Source organism: Triplophysa rosa, linkage group LG4 (assembly GCF_024868665.1).
Source record: "Triplophysa rosa linkage group LG4, Trosa_1v2, whole genome shotgun sequence".
NCBI classification, from domain to species: Eukaryota; Metazoa; Chordata; class Actinopteri; order Cypriniformes; family Nemacheilidae; genus Triplophysa; species Triplophysa rosa.
The window spans coordinates 9,312,534-9,326,541 of record NC_079893.1 but is presented as its reverse complement, the minus strand read 5'-3'; the positions used below and the strand labels follow the sequence as shown (position 1 = coordinate 9,326,541).

Below are 14,008 nucleotides of genomic sequence, written 5' to 3'. Positions count from 1 at the left end.
TACTTTGTTTGATATTTGTCTAGTCAACAAGACTTCTGATTCATATCTGCGTGCCAGCAGATATGAGGTGTGCTGTATGCAATGTATGTACAGTCTTTCCAGTATCAGAATATATTCCATTCATATTCGGACCTAAATCGCTGACCCTAGAACACGGCAAGTTGTCCTTCACTGTTAAAGCTACAGTAGTTCTACTGTATGGACATGCCTATTCATCTGTTCACCCATTTACTTCACAGTTATATAATGGTTGAATAACTGGCATGGATATTACTTTAATGTTCCCATGAAGAGAGAGCCATTCATCACCAGTCGCGAGATTTCTTGCCATCTTCTGCATCAGACCCAGTGCACCCTCTCTTCTGTCCCGCCAGAGAGCCATTCAGAACCTGCCGCTCGACAATCGTTGAAGATAATGATGATAAGTTTCTTAAGTCCTGTGTTCTTCTATGTGTGTTAAAAAACTTAGCGCACTCCTCAAACCCACAAGACCACGCTATATCTTCGGCAGTCTTTCCAGAGTTGTTGCAAATGCTGAAAGCCAATTAAAATAATGCAATTAGCACAGCATACAAACACTGTATGAAAGGATGGTGCGTTTAAGCAAGTTTCTAAGTCATGGTAAGGGAAATGTTTGTTTTAGCAGCAAAATTAGTAATTTTATTTATTTTTATGTGTCCTACGCCCAATGATGGAGCGAAGTTATGGACATTTAGCACATTTATACACGTTGTCGTTCATATGAATGCAAGCCAAAATTCTACTTACTCGATTTTTGCATCACTTGCCATCAGCACGCTTATGCACTCCGCGCTCCCAGCTCTGGCTGCTTTATGCGTGGGGGTCTCCCCACTTGCATCCTTTAAAAAATTGGTCAAATGTTTCTCAAATTAAATGTAGACTGTGTGCCCAAATTACTACTGCGGATTTGTTTATCAGACGTTTTGTAAAGGCGATGGGTGTACCTTTTGGTTTGCATCTGCGCCTGTCTGGAGCAACCACAGCAAACAGAACGCCTGTCCACCGCATGCTGCTCGATGTGCAGGGGACTGTCCTGAATCTAAACCACAATTTACTGCAAAACCGCTTTCAAAAAGACAGCTTACGCAGTCCAGCTGTTTGTACATGAAATTAAACAGAACCCACATTAAAAAACGGGAAACATAAGTACAAATATTTTCTGGCTTCTTAAAATATGCATTGGCAAACATAACAATAATTGTATTTTAGGTTCCCTTTTGTTTACACCTGCCTTGAAACACGGAGGTTTTCTTATTGAAACAACAGTATTTTTATTTAATTACTTCTGACTTACCGACACTGTCTCGAGCAAAAACATAACTGATGTCTGGTTACTTCCACAGGGAACAGCACCGCATAAATGTTTGTATAATATGTAATTTGTTGGTTGTAGCAGTCTCTCCTCCGTTGACCATCAGTGTTCTGCATTCAAACAACCACACTTGTATCAGAAAAGCTATTCGGGCCACGTCAAATGTGGTTCTACAAAATCAACCAATCGGGATCAAGAGTGTGCCTTCTGTATCACGTGACTTTGTATTCAGCTTTTCACACACACAACTCGACAAGTTGTGTGCGGTTCTACACGTACACATGCGGTCACATGCAGGCGTATATGGAGGACTAAACCTGCAAAAATTATAAATAAATGAATGTATAAATAAATAAATATATAAACGAATAAATGTAATAATATGAAAATAAATACAGGAATGAATGGTTTGATAAAACAAAATAATTCGTTTTAGCTATTATTGATCTTAGCTTTAACTTTTCTTTTCATTTTTTAAATTGATTTATTATTTTTTGTGTCCATTTTTAATTATTTTTAATTATTATTATTTTTAGATTATTTGATTTATCATTTCCTTTTATTTTTACATTTATTTATTTATACGTTTATTTATTTTTATATTTATTTATTATCGCATGTATTTATTTCCACTTTTATTTATTTATTCTTGTATTTATTCTTACTTTTCTGTGTCTTGTATGATAATTAGATGGGTTGGTCTTGCCTACTATTGGTTCAGCGTAGATTGAAGCGTTTGATCGATTACTCTTGACTTGTTTTGGACTAACGTCACGTCATTCACTGATCGTTTGCTTCGTGTATAACGTTTATGGCGTGCGCACAATTAGCTAGAGAGTTACAGCATTTAGCCAATGAAGTCGATAACCATGCATCAAATGACTATGTGTCATTCAGATTAGATGCATTTATTGAGGATTTATTACAGATTGACGGAGAGATAAATGACAAAATTCTTCAAAATCTGTGCGAGTCAGGGGGTGCTAAGGTGGTGACCAAGTTCCGGTTACAGGTCCTCTGCCAAAGAGGTGCATGAACGACCTCAGCAGATTCGTCGATTCTGAAAGCACAAGACGACTTGATATTAAGATGTCTAATAAACACAGACTTTCTTGTTACATGATTTTGACATTCTTGTTAAGATTGCAAATTATTGGTATGATCGCCCGTAACGGCTGAAGCGAGGTGAAAAAATAAATAAAGCGATTTGACACGGGATTCGTACCCATACAATAAAGCGAGGCAGCGTGTCACTACGGTAACAATCACACTAAGCTATTTCGCAATGCTAGCTGCTGCGGATCTTTGCAATAATATCAAGATGTCACACAACAATATGCAGCTGGATGAATCAAGGGAATATGCCCGTCTTAACTTGTGACCTCTGTGTTATTTATCTCTTATGGAATGTAGTTTACGAGTACCGTTTAGTAACCACGTCTTTTTAGAAGGAATGGTTTCCATTTGATGGCCCCTGTAGTGAAAGAACGATGCTCATTACTACCGTGTTAACTTGTGACTTAAGTTCACTATGTCTCAATTCATTTACATTATGTTACATCATGTTACATTAAATCTTTACGCTTTTTCTAACCGAAAGGCTGCTTATAACTATCACTTTGACAAAGCGTTAGCTTGCGACTTCGGTTTACAAGCTCATCTGTGTAGTTAAACCTTATTACATTTTGTGCTTTATGATTTTCACCAGTTGAACTGTAACGCCACCATAGCACCCTCTGACTCGCACAGACTTTGAATGTGCTGCAAAGAGGCTAACAACCGAGGGAGAACTTTGTCATTTATCTCGCCGTCAATCTGTAATAAATCATCAATAAGTGCATCTAATCTGAATGACACATAGTCATTTGATGCATGGTTATCGACTTCATTGGCTAAATGCTGTAACTCTCTAGCTAATTGTGCGCCCGCCATAGTTACTTAACGTTATACACGAAGCAAACGATCAGTGAGTGACGTGACGTTAGTCCAAAACAAGTCAAGAGTAATCGATCAAACGCTTCAATCTACGCTGAACCAATAGTAGGCAAGACCAACCCATCTAATTATCATACAAGACACAGAAAAGTAAGAATAAATACAAGAATAAATAAATAAAAGTGGAAATAAATACATGCGATAATAAATAAATATAAAAATAAATAAACGTATAAATAAATAAATGTAAAAATAAAAGGAAATGATAAATAAAATAATCTAAAAATAAAAAATAATAATAATTAAAAATAATTAAAAATGGACACAAAAAATAATAAATCAATTTAAAAAATGAAAAGAAAAGTTAAAGCTAAGATCAATAATAGCTAAAACGAATTATTTTGTTTTATCAAACCATTCATTCCTGTATTTATTTTCATATTATTACATTTATTCGTTTATATATTTATTTATTTATACATTCATTTATTTATAATTTTTGCAGGTTTAGTCCTCCATAGGCGTATATTATGTCCATCAATTTACTTAATCACTGAGCAATTCTTCAAGTTTGATTCTTCATTTGTGAGAATGAAGGGCTACATTCGTGTTATTTTGTATAGTGCATAAATCGAACATGTACGATTAACTGGGTTTTGCAGTTAAATAAAAATAATTACTTCTAACTATTAATGCAAGCTTTCAGTTAGAAGTATAGATTTCAGTTGGCAAGTATAGATTAAAGATATCCATGATGGACCTTTATTTAAGTGCCAAGCAAAATCAAACATAAATAAGAGAGACGAAAGAATGTAGAATGCTGTACGACCACACTTCAGTAGATTTAATAGCATTAACTGTTCTTATTGGAGTATAAGTTTAAAAGGGCATTTATGTGAGTTGCATTATTTGTACAATATGATGCCATGCAGTTCTGCTTTTCTATGACTTTCCTCGCTTAAAATGGTGTCTACATACAATGTGATCAGAAACGGATCTAATGAACTTTACAAAATTAAATAGCATCTCACTTTCTGCTTTATGAGGCGCGAAACTATTTGAGGAAATGACGTCACTTAGTGACAGTCGCTGAAGAGCCCACACTGCAGGGAGTTGCTGGGCCACTGCAAGTGTGCGGTTTTTTGCTCGCATCTTAACATTGTAGTTATTAGCAACTCTACTATTACAATGGCACTTGGGGATTTAAAGTAAAGCAAAGAGTAGTTTTGTTTAAGTTTTGTTTCAGAGACTTTACATGGCAGTGTCGCGGTTCCGCGTGTTTTTGGTGTGCTTCTGAGGTAAGCATGGCTAGCACATTAGCGTGCATACGTAGTATAGAAAAATAAAACTAAAACAAAATGGGAGCTGAACGAATGTGGTATTTAGTGTTCAAGACGTTAAAATGAACGGGCAAACTTGTTTCTCTTTTGCCCATGTTAGTTATTCTCTGTTGCGAGTCTGGCGACACCGCGAAACCATTTCCTTGTTAAAATGCTTGCTATAGAAACATGTCACTAGTGTAAGTGTTAACAAGACTAGCCTCGGATCTGCTTTTAAATCGTTAATTGAGCGTTTTCCTAATGGCCTAAGATCTTTGCTATGCTGTATGTTTTGATAAATGTCTAGAAAATACACAGGGAAGGTTTGTGTGTTGTTGTTTACATGCTACCCTGTACTGATAAGGCAAAAGTGTGCTTTCTGTACCAGTGCTAAAACAGTTTTCAATTTGATCATCTATTGAACAGTTTATTCCAGCTTATTTACTTTATTATTCATGTGTGTGTGTGTGTGTGTGTGGTTCGTGTTCAGCTTCCACGTTGTGAAGACACTACAGACATGTACAGTCCAAAAGAACCGGAGGGAGAAGTGGACCACTCTTTCTTTGACACTGACTGTGAGGCTAATGGTACTGAGGATGGTCAACTCAATAAACAGGAGGCCTCACAAGGACCCGATGAAAGAAAAAATAAAGAGACAAATGTTTTGATGGATCAGATAGGGTCTGAAGTTCAGAGTGGTAGACATGAAAGACCAAAAGCAAGTCTGGAGAATGGTTTACACCAGGCACACAATGAAAATAAAGATTGTGACAATGGACTTATGAAAGAGGGACAAAACAGTAATGCACTTTTCATGGGATCTTCGCCAATCCCAAGTGCCAAAAGCTCAGAGACTGGTGACAACAGCCAATCAGATGAAGGATCAAGTGTGCAGTCATACTCATCTGATGAGGACCGTGAGCTGGATGATGAGAACAGTGCAGATTTTAAGCTCAGGAAAAACAGCAATGGTGATTTCAATAGTGATGACGACGGATACCATCGAAGTGATGATGAAAGCGAGGAGGAAGAGTCACAATCAGCAAAACAAAGGCGGTCCTCACACGGAACACCTAAAAAATGTGCTGGTAAATTTCGTAAACAGAGCCGTTCCTCATCATCGGATACTGAGTCTTCCCACAGCGGAGAGGAGAGAAGCTCATTTTGCTCTCAGAAATCTCCTGTGAAACATTACAGGGTTGCTTCAGCTTACCAGAGAGAGATGGCTAAAGAATCAGCAGAATCTGAGGATACGGTCACTGATGTCACCCCTCTCTCAACACCAAATGTTAGCCCTGCCCAGTCTATTGATATGGTTCTGCATTCTGGACATTTGGCAGTAGATGCTCAAAAGACAGTTGTGAATGAAGAGGTTTCAGATGACCAGGGCAGTATAAGTTCTGAGGGTGAGGATGAACCAGGTGAGCCCCTATATATAAGAGGTTGAAGTATACTGTAAAGTTCAAAGTATATTTTTGTTGTGGCAGCTTATTCAGAACATGTTTCCTCTTACAGCACTTTTAAAAATAGAGAAGCAATTGGAAAGGGGGCTTGTCTCCAGCCCTAGTAGTGTTGGCAGCAGTCGTAAAAACTATTCTTTTACTAATGAGGAAGTTCGGAAGATTGACCGGGAGAACCAGCGGTTGTTACGTGAACTGTCCGGTTCATCGGCATGCTCGCGCAGTGGCAGCTCTACGTTCTCATCCACCTGTAGTCGAAAGAACAATGCACCACCCATGCGGCTTTACCACAGCGCTGTGAACAGGCAGAAAGAGCAAGAGCGCATTCATAAGGAGAACCTGGTTAGTTAAATGTTTTATCCAGATACATTTTAACTGTACTAAGTGATTGAAAAATGTGGCTCGGTTTGTTTTAGCTGTTTGTTACGCTCATTCTGTGACCACTAGAGGGAGTTTTACCCTTATATATCTGTTCAAATGTGCAATGAATTCAACAAAATTTAAATGAAAGGTAGATATGATGATATATTTACATTTTTACATTAAACAAGGGACTCTGTAGATATGTATATTGACCGTATGCATGTACATTTTGGTTGTGTTGTTTTTGTATTCTAAGATTTTACTGTACCCAGGTATATTTCCCACAGTGTGTTTCATCAAACCTACCAGATACACTTTGTTCTTTGGTCATCTTTATTTATGTAATAGCATTAAGTGTGAGTGTTTATTTTAGTATTCAGTGAAAGTGCGTTCATGGGCTGGGGGAGGGGACTGTGCTGTCACCCACAGCCAATGAAAGTACATAGACTGTTACCACCTGACTGAGACAAGAAGAGACAGGTGGAATTGGTTTTGCACACATGCTGGGTTTGACATTACAATGAGTTCAACACCTTAATCTTCCCATACAAACTTGAGTGGCAGAGAAAGTTGTATTCAAACATTTACAGTCTTCAGTGTAAGACATTCATTATAAGAGAGAAGGCATGCTACAGTAACTGTATTTCACAGTTGAAGTGGCACACATTTATACAGTACACAGAAGCAATATGTATTGATATAGATGTTTGAGCGGTTTGTGCAACCAGCGTTTGGTAATGTGTCTGCTAACCAATGTAACAGTGTATAAAGGTCTTATAAGCTCATGGACCTCTTTGCGAAAGAAGAGAAAGAGCCGGTACTGACTGTAGTACCATATTAATATTTACATACTTTATGATGTGTATATTGTAAAGCTTTTAAAATGATCATTATTGGTACACAGAGTGACGTACCTGTACATTACATTATGGCTTTACATTTAAAGCTTGAATTTAACTTAGCAGTTTTGTTTAACATAGTAATATATTAGCTTTGGGATCCCCTGGTAAAGACACCTGGTATGAGAAAGAACTGCCATCCCTACAAACCTTGCTCTCAGTTTACTGTAATTTAATAGAATAAAACTGAGAACAGGTTTCCTCACAATCAATAGAACCTATTAGCGGTTACCCAGACTGCATGTTCCTGCAGGTCTTGTTAGCGTTTTATTACCTAGCAACAAATGCCAGAACGCAAGAACAAGAGTCCAAGGCATTCGCTCTCTTTTTCTTTAAGAGCTCTGGACGAGCTGTCCTCTAACTTCACCTTTACTCTATTTTCAGTTGCAGCCCTTTTCATGGGTTTTGCTTACTGAGAGGTTTCCAAAGGGCTGTTTGTACTGACGCATAGAGGAATGACAGCCTGTGACATTCTGATCCTCAGCCACTGGTTATTTTTATTCTCAATGGCTCACTGTGGCTTTTCAAAGTGTGAGGTTGTAGTTATTGCTCTCTTGAACTCTTTTATGTGAGGTCATATGTGGGTGTCTGACATTTTCAGTTTTACGAAACCTTTCTCCTGGTTAAATTTCTTTCCTTGTTATGAAATTTCAATATGAATTCAAATATCAATACGTTTTGACCAGAGAAAAAAAGTTCATTCATACGGGTTTTTGACGAATATACAATTATGTACAGCCATGGAAAAATCAAGGGACTATTCCAAATTTTCATTTAATAAGCATTTCTAGATGTATTGTGGCCATTCCAGTCCTCTGTCTGTTAATTTTCAAGTCATGAAAACTGATAAAAATTCGAGATTATCAGTTATCGCATAAAAAATAATTTTACAGGGTAAGCATTGGTCAGTATTTGGGACACTAATGAGAACCAATTGTATATTAAACGTCTTATTTCAGGCATTCCTGAGGCGTCTCGAATCTGTAAAGGCCACTCCTGGCTTAACCAGAGATGAACAACTTGCTGATCACCAACGCCAGTGTCGATACCTTGGGACGCACGGTCCAGCTATTCCTCCACTCACAACGAAATCCAGCAAGACATCTGGTACGTGCTCACACAATACACAAACCTTGCTTAAAATGAAAACTGTTAAGTGCATGCCATCACCGTTACAGTATCACATATTCAAATTTGGTTCACTTATTGCATGCGTTTCATATCCGGCAACAAATGCAGTGCACAAACAAACACAGCTGAACTTCTGCAAAGCACATTGATGGGCGTGCTCTTTCTCTCGCTCTAGTTGGGTGATGTGTGGGCGTGCTCTTTCTCTCGCTCCCGCTGGTTGACGTGTGGGTGTGCCTTTCTGGGAGAATTGCCCAATAAGGGACTAAGAAAAGTTGTTAAGTAACGGAATTTCATGTTAGAAAAAAACCTTCTGAAACCTATACGAACCTTGGGGGAGTGTATCGAGCACAGAAATACTATGTCATACACTCAACTCGTTTTTGACAAGTTGACCATTTTAAGCATGAGAAGCCAGCACGTTTAACAGTGTAAAGAAGTCAGAATGCATTAAACACTATTGAACCCCCCCTTTAAGATACCAATAGGTTACAAAGACATCTTTTTGACATCATATTTGTTTTATTTTTAAAATGTACTGCATTTAGTTCCTTTTTATTTTAAAGTAGCTTGCTGCTGCAGTGTTTTTTCACTTGTATTACCTGTTATTATGTGAAATGCTTTAACATTGTTAAATTGATTAGTTAAATTTAATCTCATTAATCTAAACTCAAGTTAACAACTCTACTTAAAATAAAAAAAATCTTTTCCTTGAGCACAGGGAGGAGTACTAGACCCTGCAGTAGTCCTCACAAAGATAGACCAGGGACTGCTAAACTCAACAGAGCAACACCACGACCTGCCTGGTCCTGATCTTTAGATTTGTCTTCTCTTTTACATCTGTTTCTTTTGTCCGGGTTACGTTCTGTGTTTCTTGTTTAATTTGACCCAGTTTCCTTTGTTCTCATTTTCTCTCTACTCATTTGTTTCCAAAGTTATTGTATGTAGTTGTCACCTGTTCTCATTCTGTTAATCATCTGTCTATTTAAGCCCCCAGTTTTTGTCAGTTCCTTGTCTGGTATTGTTTGTATGTTTCAGTTGTTGTGTCATAGCTTCTCCTGAGCATTCCCATTGGATTTATTATTAAAGACTGTTAGTTTGTTGACATCTCCTGCACAGCTTGTGACATATATTTACAGTTTGTTCAAATCTGTACTTGGATGAATGCTTTAAACCTTATATTCTATCCTGTATGTTTGGAGTCTATTCTGCCATATTTGTCATATGATCTACAGAGCTTGACATTTAAAGTTGTTTATCGTTCTAAAGTATGTGGGTTATAATGGATCAATATAACATTGTTGTAGCATTCCATTTCTTAAAGACTTTCAGAGTAAATCGGTGCTTATATTTGTGCAGCTCAGCTAAAAGCCTTTATATATGTTTAAGATGTGTGTTATGTAATGTTTTTAGTTGCCATTGTCAGAAAAATCAATTGTGATCTATTAGTAAAATATTGTAAATTTTGTAATCTAATGCTAAATAAATACTATATATGTTATGGTTATATCCAGTGTTTTGTTGCCTTGTTTGGTAAGTAAAAGTTATGTTTCTTGACCCAGCCGTATGACTTTTGAATACTTACCATGCTGACACGGAGCAACTCACATGCTCAGACATGGCCCATCTGTTAAAATGAACAGACTAGCAAAACAATACCTGTCATTTACCTGTCACTCCCAAAGTGCTTTTGACAAGCTGCCTGACCCTTGTTAACACGGCACACAAGACAAGTAATGAGTACACATGGCACAGTGACTGACATATTTATCATTGTTGTAGAATGCTTTGTTTTGTCATTAGAATCAGGTTACTGTAGCTGCCTGGTTACTGTTACTAACTGTTATGCATAAATATAGTATTACTATAATATTGGGTAAAGTGTCTATTATAAAACTATTATGTTAGTAAATCTTATTACGTTGTGTATAACTTTACAGCTGTGCCAAAAATTAAGAGACCATTCCAAATTGTCATATAATCAGCATGCGTATATGTATTTTGGCCATTTTAGTCCATTGTCTGTTGAATTTGAACAAAATCAAACCTCAGAAGTGACAAAGTCATCCAATAGCAATGTGAGAAACTGACAGCATGACAAGACTAAAACTGCTATAAAAATCGAGGTGATCACATGTCAAAAATGTTTTTTAAACTTCCTAAATACATGTACAAATATTACTGTTGTATTGCTTAAAAGTCAATATGAACTTGTTTTCTTTGCAGTATTTGAGGTCTGAAAAAATACCAAGCATCTTTTCTGTTATTTTGACCTGTTCTCCAGTTTTCATTTTCTGCAAATAGAATCAACACCTTATTTGAAAGTTTGGAGAATATTGTTAGTAGTTCACAGAATGAAGCATTGATGGGAACCATAAGGGCATTATCAGCAGAACCTCACTAAAAGGCATCTTTCACCCAGGATAATGGATGTGATGAAAGTGGGACATTCCCTGATAATGGCAAGGAAAGGTAAGTATGCTATGTATTTCTATAATCATTTATCCCCCAAACACAGGATGCCTACCCGACGAACCCAGTGAATCTCAGACCTCCTTTCCTCTATTCATATTCTTGACTGCTTCCCCCTGTCATGCATAAGGTGTGGAAATGTCCTATTGGGCAATTCAACTGTGCTGAAATAGTGGGATTGTAACACTTAGTCCTATTAAGCAAATCAATGTACATAAAAACCTGATCATTATGAAATATTTGTTAATGTGTTTTCAGGTATTGTTACTTGATAAAGGAAATTGATAATATTATTACCTTTATTGCACGTACCTTCCAGAATCGTGCAACGTTGCAAACTTTTTGTCTCGTAAAAGTCTAAATTGCATTTGGACAGACTAAAAGCCACTGGAACAGATACTGTACCTGAATTTGGTGAGATTCATATAGCTTCTATTTTGTATTTTAAAACATGAATAAATATGTGTGGATGAATTTGAGTTATGAATCCAGTGTGAATTGACAAAAAATATTTTCTGCACGCTAATTTGCCAACAGCAAGATCATCAAAGAAAACGCCAAACAAGATTTTTTTATTCTTATTAAAAGAACACAAAAGGCGGAACACACCACATGAACAGTCAGTCTTCCAGTGTACAGCCATTTGCTTCAGTCGTTGAGTAAATGTGTTCAGCTAGCCACAGAAGAAAAGAGCCACCGTAGAACATGTAAACTTACATAATAATATTATTAGTAAGGGATTTAAGAGAATAAATGAAGGTAAAATCACTTTCAGTCTGACCAGACTGTAAGTCATCTAAACTGAGAGCCAGTGGATTAAATTTAAATATATTTACAATTTTCGGGGTGGACGGTACGGTGGTCTTGTACTAACATTCGATCACAACCCACCCCATGGCCAGCTTGGCTAAGTACACTCTTCCTCCACTTCTCCCTGGTTGATTTCACTACATACAGTTAAGACATACACAGCTCACAAAGGGTTTCCTTTGGTATAAGGACAAGATGAATGAGAATGTTTATGTATACTTCTTGATCTCGTCATACAGGACCAGCACAAAAGCGCCGCCCATGCCTCTGAGCACATTGGACCAAGCGCCCTTGAAGAAGGCTTTGGGGCCCTCATCTTTGATGATCTTTTTCCAGCAGTCAATTGTGCCCTTATACATGATGTCAGCTGGAGAAGAAAATGTAAAAGTAAGCAATTTGTACATAAATTCTACAATACACAAGTTTAAGAAATGGTGACAGAACATTTAACTGCACAGTTTGACCCACCTCCTTTGCGTCCGGACTGCATCATCATACGACGTCTGACGGTGTCAAAGGGATATGAAATGATTCCTGCAGCAGCTGTGACAGTCTGGGCGATCATCCAGCTAATGACAATGTGTGTGTTTTTGGGGTCGGGCAGCATACCTGAGTAATAGAGTTCGGCATAGTGTTTACATGTATTTGATACAATGCATGCTGTTGCTATGCCATCTACATCCCACATATCTCATGAAATTCTTACCTTTAGCTGTATCGTAGACACCGAAGTAAGCAGCTCTGTAGATAATAATGCCCTGGACAGACACGTTGAAGCCAAGATAAAGACCCTTAATACCATCAGACTTGAACGTCTTGGAAAGGCAGTTTCCAAGACCGTTGAACTCTCTTTGTGCTGCGCCTTTGCCAATGTCAGCAGCAAGCCTTGTTCTGGCGAAGTCAAGAGGGTAGACAAAGCACAGGGATGTGGCACCAGCCGCGCCACCAGAAGCCAGATTACCTGCAAAGTAACGCCAGAATTGGGTTTTCTGGTCCACGCCTCCAAGGAAAATCTTCTTGTACTTGTCCTTGAAGGCAAAGTTGAGGGCTTGTGTGGGGAAGTATCTGATGACATTGGCAAGATTGCCTCTCCAGAAAGACACAAAGCCCTGCTCTTTGGGAATTCTCACTACGCAGTCGATGATTCCTTTGTACTGTGTCTCAACTGTGATCTGTTTGCTGGCATGCTGGACCTGTGAAGCAAAGTGATACAATGATACAGAAGTTGCACCTTAGATTTGTGAGTGGAAGCCACCTGGCTTCATTGTGGTCAAATGTGCATTATCCTGGAATAGGTGATATCCTGGATAACTAAATAACTGGATAACTGAATATTGGGAGCTAGTTTTTGTACTGGTAACCCCAAATTTCTCAGATTTTTGATGGAGTTTGAATGGTTATATGTTTTTTATTTTATTACACTTATAGGGATTTAGCTGACACGTGCGCGAGTTTCATTTGGCGTCACACCCCGCTTGCGCGCGAGGTTTGAGTATTGGGTTGCAGCCTCCAGACTATTTTTAACTTTAAACGTATACCGAATATCGCTGCTCTTCACAGACACGATCTCAACACACGTGATTGGCCTTTAGTAATTCTGGCACTTACAGAAAGGGTGACAGAAGTCCTCACAAGGTCAAATTTTAATAACCAAGGAATCAAAAACCCAATCAATTAAACCTTGCTTGGTGGTAAAAATTCATGCATTTTGCCTATTCTTTGTAGCGCTTTTTAAAGCAGCACCACGGACAGCGACATAATTCGTAGGCGCATGCATTAAGTGAAACGTTAAAACATGTTGTCCTAAATTATGTTTTAGGATATTATTTTCACATTTTGAAACTAAATGTATGTTGTACTTGCACGTGGTACCCTTTCTATAACTTCTCAGAGACTTACATGCAACTTTTTCGTAGTTATTAAAGGGCGTACTCGATGTAATTATTTAAAGTGTGAATGGAAGGTTAGATATTAAAATAAATCATGTTCATTATGAAACTTACCTGCAGTAACAGTTTGACTCTTTCGATGGGAGCCACAGCTGTCTTGGAGACGGCAGCGGCCACACCACCGGCCAAGAAATCCTTCATAAAGCTGATCACTGCGTCAGACATGATGTCCTAAGTCCTGGAAGACAATCTTAACCACCAAAGCACCCAATAAAACTCTGGCGAAGCCCCTTCAAATGGACGAGCGCTCGTCTTGACCCTTAATATATCTTGCCTCATTATCGCGAGAGGAGAGGATGATGGATCCATGCGGGACCAAACAGAAACTCAAAGTTGAATA

General features: G+C 38.0%; 3 protein-coding genes across 3 annotated transcripts; 1 reads left to right on the top strand and 2 right to left on the bottom strand.

Moving 5' to 3' along the window:
- Positions 1 to 104: 104 nt before the first annotated feature.
- ankrd37 (ankyrin repeat domain 37) lies at positions 105 to 1,618 on the bottom strand. The gene is made up of 4 exons (XM_057331693.1): positions 1,316 to 1,618; positions 966 to 1,115; positions 769 to 860; positions 105 to 534 (listed from the first exon to the last, which is right to left on the bottom strand). Exons 1-4 carry the CDS (start codon positions 1,337 to 1,339, stop codon positions 306 to 308), a joined length of 495 nt encoding a protein of 164 aa, XP_057187676.1. The 5' UTR covers positions 1,340 to 1,618; the 3' UTR covers positions 105 to 305.
- Positions 1,619 to 4,359: 2,741 nt separating this feature from the next.
- On the top strand, positions 4,360 to 9,938 carry cfap97 (cilia and flagella associated protein 97). The gene is made up of 5 exons (XM_057331454.1): positions 4,360 to 4,566; positions 5,078 to 6,008; positions 6,103 to 6,389; positions 8,269 to 8,416; positions 9,159 to 9,938. Exons 2-5 carry the CDS (start codon positions 5,105 to 5,107, stop codon positions 9,248 to 9,250), a joined length of 1,431 nt encoding a protein of 476 aa, XP_057187437.1. The 5' UTR covers positions 4,360 to 4,566; positions 5,078 to 5,104; the 3' UTR covers positions 9,251 to 9,938.
- Positions 9,939 to 11,466: 1,528 nt separating this feature from the next.
- On the bottom strand, positions 11,467 to 13,914 carry slc25a4 (solute carrier family 25 member 4). Its single transcript, XM_057332658.1, has 4 exons — positions 13,723 to 13,914; positions 12,426 to 12,912; positions 12,188 to 12,328; positions 11,467 to 12,086 (listed from the first exon to the last, which is right to left on the bottom strand). The coding sequence occupies exons 1-4, from the start codon at positions 13,831 to 13,833 to the stop codon at positions 11,929 to 11,931; spliced, it is 897 nt and encodes a 298-aa protein (XP_057188641.1). The 5' UTR covers positions 13,834 to 13,914; the 3' UTR covers positions 11,467 to 11,928.
- Between the last annotated feature and the right edge of the window lie 94 nt (positions 13,915 to 14,008).

Bases quoted from the DNA above. Each gene is read 5' to 3' on its own strand.
- ankrd37 (XM_057331693.1), bottom strand. From the start codon at position 1,339: ATGTTTTTGCTCGAGACAGTGTCG. The intron at 1,116-1,315 runs GTAAGTCAGAAG...ATGTACAAACAG, and splicing joins TTTTGCTCGAGACAGTGTCG to CTGGACTGCGTAAGCTGTCT. The intron at 861-965 runs GTACACCCATCG...AATTTTTTAAAG, and splicing joins GCGCAGATGCAAACCAAAAG to GATGCAAGTGGGGAGACCCC.
- cfap97 (XM_057331454.1), top strand. From the start codon at position 5,105: ATGTACAGTCCAAAAGAACCGGAGGGAGAAGTGGACCACTCTTTCTTT. The intron at 6,009-6,102 runs GTGAGCCCCTAT...TTCCTCTTACAG, and splicing joins TGAGGGTGAGGATGAACCAG to CACTTTTAAAAATAGAGAAG. The intron at 6,390-8,268 runs GTTAGTTAAATG...GTCTTATTTCAG, and splicing joins GCATTCATAAGGAGAACCTG to GCATTCCTGAGGCGTCTCGA.
- slc25a4 (XM_057332658.1), bottom strand. From the start codon at position 13,833: ATGTCTGACGCAGTGATCAGCTTTATGAAGGATTTCTTGGCCGGTGGT. The intron at 12,913-13,722 runs GTAAGTTTCATA...TTTGCTTCACAG, and splicing joins GAGTCAAACTGTTACTGCAG to GTCCAGCATGCCAGCAAACA. The intron at 12,087-12,187 runs GTGGGTCAAACT...TTTCTTCTCCAG, and splicing joins GCAGTCCGGACGCAAAGGAG to CTGACATCATGTATAAGGGC.